General features: G+C 44.4%; 2 protein-coding genes across 5 annotated transcripts in view; one reads left to right on the plus strand and one right to left on the minus strand.

Moving 5' to 3' along the window:
* ESCO1 (establishment of sister chromatid cohesion N-acetyltransferase 1) overlaps positions 1 to 4108 on the plus strand; it is a 43752-nt gene extending 39644 nt beyond the window's left edge. Inside the window, exon 16 of the transcript XR_011252375.1 lies at positions 3727 to 4108. The gene's annotated coding sequence lies outside the window, so the exon portion shown is untranslated. The remainder of the gene's footprint in view (positions 1 to 3726) is intronic.
* GREB1L (GREB1 like retinoic acid receptor coactivator) overlaps positions 291 to 14104 on the minus strand; it is a 248531-nt gene continuing 234717 nt past the window's right edge. For 2 of the 4 annotated variants that reach the window (XM_069568906.1, XM_069568904.1), the window contains 8 exons: positions 13712 to 13873; positions 13375 to 13579; positions 9201 to 9366; positions 7791 to 8018; positions 6749 to 6890; positions 5535 to 5735; positions 5099 to 5237; positions 291 to 3924 (listed from right to left, as the gene is read on the minus strand). In XM_069568906.1, the coding sequence (XP_069425007.1) occupies positions 3761 to 3924; positions 5099 to 5237; positions 5535 to 5735; positions 6749 to 6890; positions 7791 to 8018; positions 9201 to 9366; positions 13375 to 13579; positions 13712 to 13873 (1407 nt within the window). In that variant the 3' untranslated portion in view covers positions 291 to 3760. Of the gene's footprint in view, positions 3925 to 5098; positions 5238 to 5534; positions 5736 to 6748; positions 6891 to 7790; positions 8019 to 9200; positions 9367 to 13374; positions 13583 to 13711; positions 13874 to 14104 lie in introns of all 4 variants that reach the window. The other 2 variants (XM_069568905.1, XM_069568903.1) reach the window with 1 other exon arrangement.

The following is a 14104-nucleotide window of genomic DNA, read 5'->3' on the forward strand; positions in this document are numbered from 1 at the left end:
GTTGGGGTGCTAACCCCACTCGTAGTCATGAATCAGGTGTAACTTTACAGTCGACTCTTTATATTAGCACTTTGTAGATTCAACCAACCAGGGATTGTGTAGTACTGTAGTAATTTTTTTCTTTTTGAAAAAAATTGTGTATAAGTACACCTGTGAAGCTCAAACCTGTATTGTTGAAGGGTCAACTATAGATTCTTTCCTCAGCTTAATATTTGACAGCTAAGACATAGGAATTTACAGTGTTTCCTTGGTCCCAGGGGTCCTTCCTGCATCTTCAGTTATGATTTTTTTGTTTTTTTTTTCAGGGAAGCCAGGGTTTCATTGTTTTATCAATATTCTCTTAGACCCAGAAGGAGCTATGAGCTTCTTGCCATGACTGAAGACAAGCCTGAGCAATGTGTGTTCTCTGGATATTGTTCAGCTCTACGTAGTTGCATACAACGGTACAGCAGTCAGTTTCACAGCTGGTAGTGTTTCCAAGGCAGCTCATTGGAGTTTGTAGTGGGACACTGGCAGTTTCCTCCTTGCTCCTGAATCTGTCAGCATACTTAAAATAGTTACTGGCCTTCCTGAGGCAACAGCCAGGGACCTCTGACCCTAAAGAATGTTTTTACAGTTCTATATCAAAGGTTATTTTAGCACTGTCAATATAATAGAACTGAAAGGCATTCCCCCCGCCGCCCCCAGAATAATAAGTTAATTCTCCAAAGCTGGTGAAATTAGAGTTTAGAAATAAAATGGAGAGTAACCTCAGGTTATACTACACAGTTCTACCGTCCCAAAGTCTGCCTCTTGGGACATGGAAATGAATACAGTTGCCATCTATAAAAGATCGGGGATGTACCATGGATATTTCTAACATCGCTTTAATCATTTCTAGACCTGTTATTCATGATTATGTGGCACTCTGCAAATGGGCATGGTGTGTAGATACTTTATATGTGTGCATCTTCTTTGGATAAGCTATAGATTTTCAGTCCACAAATACTTACTCAGCACTTTCTTGCACTGTTAAGCCAGAATAGTAGAATCTTAGAGTTATCCAACTTACGACAGGTGGACTTGTGGCCTTTCTCGGACACTGGCAGAACCAGCTCATTCCATTTTTGAACATATCAGAAAATGTAAAGAAAACACACTTTCTTTTTAGAGGGTGAGGGAGAATTTAATACATTCACCAAATTAAATGAAAGGACAAGAATGTACTGTCAACACAACTTAAGACAATTTAGAATCATAAACAAAATGTGAGGTAGACTGACTAGTGAAATTCACCAAATTTTGGTTAAGAAACTTTACAGTAATAAAGTAACACAGGTGACTCCTTTTCTAACAATCACAAGAAGCAATTGCATCAATTACAGCCCAAAAAATTGAATACAGCAATTCTCATTGTAAGTTTACATTCAGTATTAACCTGTGTGAACCCTCACATATGGTAGGGTTTAACAGGTCTATAGGTCAGTTATTCTGCAGGCCAAGTGAACACATTCACACCATGATATTCTAAGGGCTGGCGAGGCTCGAAGTGGAACACACCAGGGGTTGTATTAACCAAATCATGGTGGTCTGTGCTTGTGCAATTTTATCCTTAAAGGAGAATGACCTAACATTCTCTAAGGAATTATACTGATAAGGTGATTTTAAAAGATCCAAGCCTTAGTAAGACAGACACTGGAAAGAATAGGCAGGTCAGTTTAAATTCTCCGTCATCAGGGTGATGGTCTTTTGGCTTTATTCTGGCATTTCTCTTCCAAAGAGTTAAACAGAATTTAAGGGATGATAATCATCTGATTTTTTCAGAGTGTAGCCCTAATAAATATGGAGTCTCCACAGCTCAAATAAGTACTTAAAATTTTTTTCCTTAAACTGAAGCCATAAAGCCAGAAGAAACCCTGAGAGGCCATCTGCCCCAGGAACAGCTGTTTTAGGATTATTTCAAGTATTTTATTTGCCCTATATAGTAAATATTGGAATATTGCACAAACAGTGGGTTTCTTGATATCTGCAGTAGGCCCTTTCAACAAAACAAGTGAAATACATTCATATCTAAATCAGCCTGCTTCATTACGTACCTCTTTGCCAAAAGTTCTGCTGTACTAAAAACAAGTATTTTTAAAGCATATATAAGGCAGGTCCTCTTTAAAGATCAATTAAAAATGGAATTTTTAAAAGGAATTGTTCATTTTGATACATATACAACAAAAATAGCTATTAAAACCAAGAGATATGAAATCATTTTCAGATTAGTACATTCTATCTTTTCACTCTCTGTAAACTCCGTATCACAAACTAGTAAAGCTGGTCAGGTAACACTATTTGTTCTGAGTGAATGCAGGCTTAGCAGGCCCCTCTCAGTAGTTTCAGGCCTTAAACAAGACATCTATTCAAGTAAAAATGGCTGTGTAAAGTGGAGATAAAGTGAAAGTGATATATGGGCTAATAAGAAAAATGTCAAGCCATCAATGAAAATTGAAGTAATCTGGAAGAATCAACTTCTAATAAACTTAGTATGTTTTAGAACATTGTCTAGAAATCTGTTTTTGATTAAAATATGTGGTAAAAGTCTGTATAAACTTATGCCTCCTACTGTTGATGCTGAACAAAGATCCCCTGTTGATTTTTGAGTCAAAAAGACTTAAATGGAATTCTTCTTTACTGCACTCACTCACTCACTCACTCACTGGTAGAATTAAGTAAAACAGCATCTCTCTATGGCTCTGTTTCCCATTTCAGCAGTTTCTGTGGTATTGTCAGTATAAGGCAGCTAATTCAGTGTATCTTTGAAAGGAAACTCCGCTTTAGTCTTTGAAACAAACTAGTTCCACTCCACACAGAAGCTTAGCCTGCCCGACATTTAGCTTTGCTGGTGCCAAATGCTTAATTCCAACCCAATGGAGTGGGTGTGGGGTGACTGCTGAAACCCTCTTAATTGGCTCAACTTTTGAATCAGGTTTTCCTTGTACAAGATTAATCACTGTTCATATTCTCACAGGCATGATGTGCTTAAGAGACTGGAAACATTTTTAAAGAATGGATAAAGCAAAAGAACGTAAGCCAGGAGAAGCTGCATAAATACAACACCTGCTCTCCATTTACTGACGTGTTTGTTCAGTTTAAATAGTAAACTTTCAACTCCTGTGGAAATTTTGCCAAAAGTTTCAATACATACAAGATTATAAATCATAAACTAACACTGCACAGAGAAAGACAAGGCTACTTTTTTTTTAAATACAAATATCTTCTACATTCTATCATTTCAGACCCCTGAGTAATACTGTACCAAAGTACAGATCTGAAGAGAAACTGAGGGCTCAGGCCTCAAATGTTAATCTTCAATTAATTCCACACCAATGGCGTGAGTCTCACATAACACATTCAGGCTCGCTAACGCCAAGAGTCAGTTTTCCCCCTGACAGAGCATAGTAGAAAAAAACAACGCAGTGTCCATGCGGTTTCTCCACAGTATTTCCTCCTCAGGCTCCCGTGGGCAGACCACATCTTGAGTTAATTGCATAACTACCTAGGGTGGAGTTAACCTGAATTTAAGGTCCTGAAACTGGAAGTGAAGGAAAGTGATGCCCCCCAGAGATCTGGGTCAGATTTGGGGGTGGGGGCGTTTCTTTGGAGAACAGACAAATACATGTTGCACTTTGCTCCACAGTGATTGTACTTTAAAGGAAAAAATTAAATCCCCAATAATTATTTCTGCCCCACCCCTTCTAGGCATTCCTCTGCTAGTTTTGGTCTCTTCAAAAGGTCATACGTGACGTCCGGTGAGAAAGTAGAGTGGCTTGTCGTCGCTGCTGTTGGCGGTCTGGAACTCGTCCCGGAGGCGGAACTGCCACTCGTCCTCCAGCTCCAAGCGGACAATTGTTTGGCGCAAGGAGCTTCTGTCTTGGCAGATGACACACAGGGTAGCACCTTCAGGAGAGAGCAGGGATGTGTCTTAGGCTCAGGGGTTGAAAGGACTTAGAGAACCTTTCTTACCTCCCTCTGATTATATCCCCTAAGCGAACACTTTTGAGAACCAACGTATAAAAGTAACCTGTCAGGACTGTTCATTTGATTATTTACTTTGAATAAAGAAACTGATATAAATGCCAAAGTTTGAAAGAGTGTAAAGTGAAGGCCCTCCCAACCACACCCCACCCCTTCTTCTGTGTGTGTGTGTGCGTGTTGCTCAGTCATGTCCAACTCTGCAACCCCATGGACTTTAGCCCAGCAGGCTCCTCTGTCCATGGAATTCTCCAGGCAAGAATATTGGTGTGGACTGCCATTCACTTCTTCAGGGGATATTCCCGATCTAGGGATTGAGCCCAGGTCTCCTGCATTCCAGGCGGATTCTTTACCGCTGAGCCACTAGGGAAGACTTTCTGCTGTGGTAACCAGCATTAAAACCCACATTGTAAGGTTCTGTGAGTCCCGCTAGATCAAGGGCTCTCAACCGTGGCACTGGGGCCACAAGACTATTGTGGGGCTATTTTGTTCTTGTGGTATGTTTAGCAGTGTCCTTGGCTTCTTCCCACTCTCTGCTAGCAGCACCCCACCCTGTGACAACATGAAATGTCTCCAGATATTGCCAAATAGCCCCCAAGATGCTTCCTCCTGTCCCCCCACCCCGACACACACACCTCCAGATGTGTTTTATACACACACTGTTCTCATAAAAATGGCACGCTGTACACAACATACTGAACCTTTTTTCACCAACCTCAGGAGTCGCCTTATCGAGGTTATTTGTGATGCTTAATCTGCAGTTTGTTCTTAAGCAAACCTCTGTATGCTGCATACCTGTTGAAGCAACTTGGGCTTCTCTTCCAGAATCGTAACTCAGTAATTTTTATTGAAATTAGATTTATATGAGAAGCATTTGCATTGCATCATTCCTATGTAAAATTAATAGCAGCGACAACATCTTTAAACCTGGCTATATTTATCCACATTTAGCCTAACTCCCTTAGTGCCCCAGTTTCAAAGAAAGGTGTATCAGCTTACTGGCAAAATGTGTTAAAGTGCTCTTTTATGGTTTTCACCTCTGCATTTTGTCCAGTGGGAACTAACAGCACTCACAAGAAAGATGCTGAATTTGATTTACCTTTGAGAAACTTAAATTTCTTAAGAAGATCAGCACCTACAAAAGAGTCACAGAGGTACAAGAGGAGTCCACCGAAGCACACCGCTTCACAGTTGACGTTGCTGGAGTGGGGTCTGGAGCTGATGTAGCATACGGCCACCTGCAACCATCAAGCACAGAGCACACTAGCATTTCAGAAGCCAGTAAAACCTCTGCGTTGTCAGTTGAATGATCCATGCCTGCCTTTCTAGCTGTCCCTCTCAGGGTCAGGTAACGGAGACATGTTTTATTGGAACTTAAGGGGGCTGCTTATCTGAGCTTTGTACTCCCTTTGTGTGTCATGTTTTAACCTACCTAAAGCTTCTCTTATTTCTCATAATAAAGGGTAGTTATGAGAGAAACTGCCAGATGCAGAACAAGCCCCTCTACCTGAGCGCCCCGGCCCCTCCCCCTTTACCTCTGGTCCAATGTTAAGGTAGCAGTCGATGGCCAGCACGGGGCTCCGAAAGTTTCGGATAGCTTTGGGGAAGAGTTTATAGGAGGCGTGCTGCAGGAACTTCTCCAGGAGGAACTGTGCAGGGGCTGCCAGAAGGGTGTGCTCACTGTCGGGAGCACAGACGTACTGTAGGGGCAGGATAGGCGCCATGCTCTCTGACACCTGGAATCAGAGCCAAGGGAGTGATGGGAAATGTTTGCGTGGGCATTGTGTGACCCCCGCCAGGAGAGCACGCCTGCATCCTGACAGCCCACAGGAAAGGCAGCAGCACCGTCTTGTCATCCTGGGGTTCTGAAATTCTTCCTGTTGGATTTAACGTAATTTATACGCAGCAAGGGCCCGAGCAAATGTTAAAGGAGGCTTCTTTGAAAGTTTGCGCACTTAGCATGTACATTGTAAGGACCAACAGAAACCTTTTTACAGCACTGCTGGACGTGGATGGGTTAAATCCCATCCTGTCAGCACCAGGAAAAAAAGCAAGGAGGTCTTTAAGCTCCACCGGATAGTCCACATGCTGTAAATGACTGTGCATGGCCAGTCAAGTCCATCTTTTCCAACTCCGTGGACTGTAGCCTGCCAGGCTTCTCTGTCCATGGGATTTCCCAGGCAAGAATACTGGAGTGGGTTGCCATTTCCTTCTCCAAGGGATCTTCCCAACCCAGGGATCAAACCCATGTCTCCTGCATTGCAGACAGATTCTTTACTGCTGTGCCTCCTGGGCAGCCCTATAAATGATTAGCTACCAGCAAATCTTATAAACGGAAAAGGGTAGGCCCATAGAATTAACCCTTAACACATTTTGATCTGCCTTACTTTAAAAATAAAACTGGCAAAGGCCATGCAAGCGAGCAATTTGATTTACCTTTCTCTCACCTGTTACATAAAGAATGTAAAAAATGTCAACTTTGCCAGTTTATAGAACACATTTGAAACTAAAGCTTTGATGGAGTTAAGCCTTAAATCTAAAGAAAGGTAATTTGTTGAAATTTCAAAATGTAGGTTTGGTTCTAGATGAGTCCTCAGGGAAACAAGGCTCCAGATTTGACATTAAGAGGGGCCTCCCTTGTGTCACCTCACTTTCCAGTCAAGTGGCATGTACTTAATGCCGATACCAGGAAACAGATAACTGAGGGATCATCTTATTTTCAGCAGGAGACTCAAGCTTGCCAACTTACCATGATCTTTGGTTTAATGATAAAGTCCCTCTGCCCGCCAACTTGCACATGTTTCTTCATGAGACTGAAGTTGTTAAAGCGGCAGATGAGCAGTCCACTGCTGTTGGTTCTCAGGTTAAAGTCAACGTCTTCACAGAAATACCTAAATTAGAACCACAATGGCAGGGTCCGTGGACTGTCACCTCTCAGCTGTGCTACTTACAGAGACAACACCTGTGGCAGATGTTAGGTGACCGCCTCAGAGAGAGCCATCCTTTCCCCCACGTGGGGCTGGCTCCGTGAGCACCGGCTTGTGTTGTAATGCCCTGATGGGGGCACTACAGTCATTAAGGAAGGAGCACTGAGGGGACTGGTCCCAGACCTGGCACAGCCCCTTACTTAGGCACCCCTGAACTGAAACAGGACCATGCACTCTGTATACTCTTTGTGGGACAGGAGTGCAGAGCTGCTCCCAGTGTTAACATCCTGGCTGCAAACAGGATGAAGCATCTGCCAAATTTAAAACAGAAGTGAAATCGCTACAGAATATTGTAAGAGCTGCAGCTCGGGGGTTGACTTAAGAGGGACTTGCGGCCTCTGACATTCTTCCTTGGCCATTTCGGATTTTCTGGGACAAGTGCATAGTTCATTCGGGAGGCAAGGCCAGGGCTAGCTGGCTTTTCCCCACAGGATCCAGATCTCAGGGTCTTGCTAACATCTCAGGAAGTGACTACCTTCCAAGTTCCGAGTGAAAGGTTGTGAACAGGTTTATGGGTCCACACACTGATTTCCACTGATGACACAATTTGGTCCCTGTTTCAGTTCTTGTGGAATAATAAGATGGCTGAAATATGCTTCCTAAGCATTTCACATTGCAGCACTCATGACTGAGTCTGGGTCAGTTTGAACAGTGATGAAGGGGCACTTGGGGGCTTGTGATGCCCCATTCTCTGTCCGTATAAACAGTCTTAGTTTCTCAGAGACAAATAAACACGTTACAGAGGCTGGAGCTGGGCAGAAACAGTAACCGGCAGGATGATGTGCATCCAGGAGCCCAGCTTACCTGTTGAAGTCGTACTGCACGTTCTGAGTCAGATCTATGTTGAGGAGGATGAAGTCGTGCACGTGGCACCTAGAGAACGGGACCTTGAGGCTCCGAGAAGTCAGCCTGCTGCTCCACTTCTGGATGCCCAGGATCGCGTAGTGCACGATTTTCGGTGTCGCCTCCATGTGCTGCAAGACACTCTTCAAGGACACATTCTTACTGGAAACTCCTGTTTCCATGGGCTGGCTATGAAATGCAGAGTTCGTTTACATAAGAGATCACTCAGTATCACTGAAGACATGGTCACGTGGGAAGAGCTGACACTACTGTATGGTATTGATATCTGTAAAGGACACAACTAGCTGGTTGACTTTCTCTTAGTCTGGAGCGGACAAGGATGTCAAGCCTGGTTTCCATGCTGCCTGTCACTGTTGATCTAGAGAAGCTGCCTTCCAGGGGTGAGCGTCCTTGTGTGTGTCCGACTCTTTGCTACCCCATGGACTGGAGCCTGCCAGGCTCCTCTGTCCTGTAATTTTCCAGGCGAGAATACTGGAGTGGGTTGCCATTTCCTCCTCCAGGGGATCTTCACGACCCAGGGATCAAACCTGCACCTCCTGCACTGGCAGGCAGGCTCTTTACCACGGAGCCACTAGGGCAGTCCCCTGGGGTGAGGCTGACCCCTTAAAGGCAGAGAAAGAAATCCGGCTCATTTTCAAGGTGAATAATGAACAGGGAGTTACCAAAGAGAGGCAGCCAGAGGTTAGGAGCACACAGGTACTCTTCCCAGTCCTGGAAATTACAGTATAATAAAGGAATATTTCTTAATGTCCCTGGCTTCAAATCCACCAGGGAAATGAGGACACAGGGTCACACATCTGAGCTGGAAGGGCCTTGAGACCATGTGGCACAGTGTTTCACTGGGGCTGAGGACATCTGGGCTCATTTACTGCATAGGACATCTCCAGGTTTAGCATTTCATGGTCCTCATGGATCCCCTCACCGCTGCGCCAGGAGGAGAACCACGTGTTTTGGCCCAGCCATAATTTTATAGGGGATGGAATTGAGACAGAGATGGAATAACTTTCCTTTTCATCCAGACAGTTAGGAAGAAGAGCTAGGGCTAAAAACCATTCCAATTCAGAAGCCAGTAGTCTTTCTATATAAACCACAGTGTCTTTCAACAGACTCTTACAGCAGACCAAAGCTGCGGTAACACAAACAGTCCAGGAGTTTAATGGCATACCAAGTGTCTAGATTAAAAAATCCCTAAGTCGCCGCAGAAAGTGCTGGTGAGAGTAAGTGGTCTCAGATGGTGGCTCTGCTCTGGGAAGCTGTGCCCCTCGTTTACTTTCCTGTGCCATGATGGCCGAGGAGAGGACCTGCTCGGTGGCATGTCACATTCCTAGAACTGCACAGAACCGCCCCTACCTGGTCTGCTCCTGAACACTGTGAATGTTCCACAGGACACACGAGTCATCCATCACGACGATGAAAGGCCAGACACACTCGCGTTTAACTCCCAGCTCTTCCAGGCGGTTTCTCTCCAGCTCCAGGTTGTGATACGACAGCTCCTTAATGAGGAACCTGGCAGCACCTGGAAGGCAACACAAGGCTGGGATGTTCCCCTCAGGCTTGGCGGAGGCCCCACAGACATGTCACATTCTCTCCATATGCATGAGTGTTCGCCTGGTGACTGTACACATCGGGGTTGACCGGACATCCAGGAAATAATTTAAAATGCAGATTCTGGGAGCCCACCACCAAAGGCTCACACTAGTGGTGTCTGATGAGGGGCCAGAGACCTTTTCACTGGTGACTGGTGAACTGCACTTTGAGGAGTGCTGCTAGAATCCCTGTGCCTAGGCTTCCCCACCTGTAAGAAGGCGATGATAATGTCTACTTCATAGACTGTTGTATGGTGCTCAGGACAGTGCTGCACATGGTGAGTGAGTACTCAGTGTTAGCAATTAAGATGATGACCATCAGGAATTAGCCAGATTTTATGAGTGGGCCACCCTAAAATGAGGCTTCCCTAATGGCTCAGATGGTAAAATATTTCCCTGCAATGCAGGAGACGCGGGTTCAATTCCGGGGTCGGGAAGATCCCCTGGAGAAGAGAATGGCAACCCACTCCAGTATTTTTTTTTTCTTCCACTTCAGTATTCTTGGAGAATCCCATGGACAGAGTAGCCTGGTGGGCTACAGTCCATGGGGGGTCACAAAGAGTCAGACACGACTGAGCGACTAACACAGACCCTAAAATGAAACAAAACACAGAAATAAAGAAGTTCAAAAAACCCCAGTTAAGTCCATGGAGGAACCAGGAAAATAGTTTGTTAAGAGAATTGTGTGTAATACTTTGCATTATAAGGGCCATATATGAAAAAGCCTACAGCTAACATACTCACTAGTGAAAAACTGAAAGCTTTTTCTTTAAGATCAAGAATAAGATAAGGATGCCCAACTTTACCATTTCTATTTAACATAGTACTGAAAATCCTAGCCAGAGAAATTACACACACACACACACGCACGTCACCCGAGTTGGCAAGAAGTAAAATTATCTGTAGACATGACTTATGTGAGGAAAACCTTAACTATTATACACATGCACATGTTAGAATAAATTCAGCAGAGTTGCAGACAAAAAACAACACAAATTAGCTGTGTTTCTATATGATAACAATGAACAATCTAAAAGGGAAATTAAGAAGTGCTTCATTTTCATCAAAAAGAATACTTGGAATACGTGTTTAACCGAGGAGGCTAAAGACCACTGTACTAAAAAGTACAAAATACTGCTGAAAGTGTGTCCAAATAAGTGGAAAGACACGTTCAGGGACTGGAAGGTGCAATACTATTGACAAATCCCACAAGCAACCCACAAATTTAATACAATCCCTATCAAAATATCAGTTTTTCTTTTGTTAGAAAAGTTCATTTTTAAATTCACATGAAACTTCAAAGGACTCTGAATCACCAAAACAATCTTCGAAAAAGAACAGCAAAGCTGGAGGTCTCACACTTGACTGATTACGAAACTAGAGTAATCAAACCAGCGTAGCAGTGGCATAGAGACAGACACAGACCAATGGAATCAGAATACAGAGCCCAGAAACACCCTTGCGTATATGATCAAATGATTTTTGATAGAGGTGCTAAAACCATTCAAATGCAAAACGATGAAGCTGGACCCTCACCTTAATGCTGTATAAAAAAGTCAAAATGACCGAAGAGCTTTTATAAAACTCTTAGAAGAAAATATGGGGGAAAGCTTAATGATACTGGTTTTGGCAATAGTTTGTTGATTTGTTGGCTATGACACTGAAAGCATAGGCAACAAGAGGAAAAATAAATTGGACCACATAAAAATTTTAAACTGTGCAAAGAACACATTCTTCTATGGAATAGGGGAAAATATTTATAAACCTTATCTGATAAGGGGTGAAAATCTAGAATATACAAAGAACTATAAGTCAACAACACAAACCTTACTAAAAAACAGATTCTCTAAAGAAGATACACAAATGGCCAGCAAGCAAATGAAAGTACGGTCAACATCACTAACCATTAGGAAAATGTGAATCAGAAGATACCGTCACATACCCATTAGGTTGGCTACTCACAACAACAGCAAAAATTCCCAAAAAACACAAGTGTTAGTGAAGATGTGTTAAAACTGGAACCATTTTACATTGTTGGTAAGAATGTACAAGCCATTATGAAAAACAGTATATGTCAATTCCTAAAAAAAAGTTAAAAGTGGAATTACTGTGTGATTAAGCAGTTCTACTTTGGGGTATATACCCATAAGAACGGAAAGCAGGGTTTTGAGATTTGTGTTCATGTCCACAGCAGCAGCATTCACAATAGTCGGAAGGTGAGGAGCAGACCAAGGGTCCATTAGTGAGTGAATGGTAATAAAAATGGGGAGTTAACCTTTGATGTTACTGAGTCGGTTTTGCAAGATGGACAAGAGTTCTGGAGACTGGCTGCATAACAACGTGAATGTACTGATGAATGCTGAACCGTACACTTAACACTGGCTAAATTTTGTGCTGTTTTATCAATTAAAAAAAAAAAAAGCTGCTTTATTTGCATATATGTTGGTTTCTCTCCCCAGATGATTACAAAAATGGCAAAACTGGCACTAAATAAATTCACTCAAATCTGGGATGAGCAAGTATTTTCTCCTAAAGGTCAGTTAGGCACAGAAAGGTGTGAGGGTCATGTAAATATAGAGAAAGATTTTAGTTAAGTTTGGGGATATGTGTTTTTGGGGAAGGATAAAGGACCAAAAATATGTGAAATTCTTACCTCATTTGATGTTAAGTGATGGGAAATAAAATTACATTAAAATATAAACCTCTTTGGAAAATATTTTAATCAATATTAAGGCTAAAACTTAAGGTAATGAAAAGGAATGAAATGGAGAACAAGAAAGGAAGAGTCTTAAGGAAAGGGGAGAGAGACCTGGAGAGAAGGGCCACGTGGATCCAGGGCACTACTCGGGTCTTTTCTGCCTTCACTCCAGAAATGGGCTCTAAAGCTCTTCTTGATCCTCACCCCTCCTGAAGCTCTGCCTCCAAGTTCCCACTGAAGCCAACGGGAAGTGAGTGAGATGCAGGGAGTGGGCAGAGGGCAGGGCTCTAGGACACTGGGTCCAGTTGGAGGTCTCCTGCCTTCAGGGGTAAACGAAGCTCTGGACCTCTCTCTCTAGTTCCTCCTCCCGCTCTGTCAGTACACTCGACAGCCAGGTGTCCCCTTGAGAAATCAGCCCACTGACCTTAAACCCCGAGAGGAAAAGCAGGAAAGGCTTCCAGGCACTTTAAAGATGACTGCCATCGGCAGTGATGGTGCTTCCAGTCTCCAGCTGTACAGCACCCCCGAGAACTTGCTGTGTGCCTTTAAGATCAGCGATGACCCCCAGTGATCCCTCCAGACCTGGGTCTGAATTGCTAACCACCCCTTCCTCCTCTGGCCGTCCTCCTCTCTGTGAGGTCCCTGCTGCCAGCTGGTAGCGAGCAATACCTGCAGCCTGTGCTGGCCAGAGTCCCAAGCCCTCCCAGGGTGCTCAGTGTATCAGTGACTTCTTTGGATGCTAGTCCTCAGAAGTTAAAACATTCTGCAAGACTGCAGATGAAGAGAAATGAAAACTCACGTAAAGAGGAGTCAAGGGCTTCCCTAGTGGCTCAGGGGTGCAGAGTCTACCTGCCGACACAGACACGGGTTTGATTCCTGACTGGGGAAGATCCCACATGCGGAGGAGGAACTAAGCCCGTGTGCCGCAACTGCTGAGCCTGTGCTCTAGAAGTGGGGAGCCACAACAACTGAGCCCACGTGCCTCAACCACTGACGTCTACATGCCCTGGAGCCCATGCTCCGCAATGGGAGAGTAGCCACGGCTCACCACAGCTAGAGAAAAGTCTGCAGCAACAAAGAGCCAGCCCAGCCAAATATAATTTTTTTTTGAAGAGTCAAAAGTCCTTTGGTCCACAGAACAAGACACTTTGCAGGGTCATGGGGCCCTCTGGAAGCGTGAGGAATGGAGCTTGGTATTTTTCTTCCTAGCCCTTGCCCTGCGTCCCGCGTGCCCCCTTACCCACGCCTGCGTTATTGAACATGCCGGGAAGCACCAGCATGATGTGGTTGGGCCAGTATTTGCGGTATAGTGGCATCTCATACTCTTTGACCACCAGGAGGTGCAAGTGGCTGATGCCCTCCATAGCATGAAAGAGGTTTAGAAGTCCGTGCTCGTGGCGACCGCTGGAGGGGGTGAAAATAGGGCTCTTGACCACGTTCAGATTCTGCTGAAAGAAAAAAAAAAAAGGGCCAGAGGCCAGAAAGAAAAATTAGAGCCCTTAGATACTAGATGCTTATAAAGCTGGCTCTAGCACCTGAGGCCGGCCGGCCGTGCACCCAGACGCTCTATCACCTACCTTGTCTGAGACCAGTGGCAGCCGCATGCTCTCCAGGTGCTTGCCCTGCTTGCTGAAGACAAAGTGACTCTCTTTGGATTTGGGAATGATGAAGTAGAGCTGCACCTCTTCTCCCAGCATGGAGGACGAGAACGTGAAGGCGTGGAGAGTGGCGTCGGACATCTGCGTTTGCAAAGAGCAAAGGGAGGGCGTGTAAGCTCACAGTTGGCAAGCTTCCAGGCTGCTCCTCTCAAGATGGTTACTGATAGAGGCCAGCTATCCTGGACTTCTACCTCCCGCCAGACCTGGCTGTGCGTGCAGTGTCAGAAAAGGCAAACACTTCATCTTTTAGTGGCTGACACGAGATCCAAGCTTCTCACCCCAAACACCCTTTCTGAGGGTGGTGCAGTGACT

Source organism: Ovis canadensis, chromosome 23, assembly GCF_042477335.2.
Source record: "Ovis canadensis isolate MfBH-ARS-UI-01 breed Bighorn chromosome 23, ARS-UI_OviCan_v2, whole genome shotgun sequence".
In the NCBI taxonomy this organism is placed as follows: Eukaryota; Metazoa; Chordata; class Mammalia; order Artiodactyla; family Bovidae; genus Ovis; species Ovis canadensis.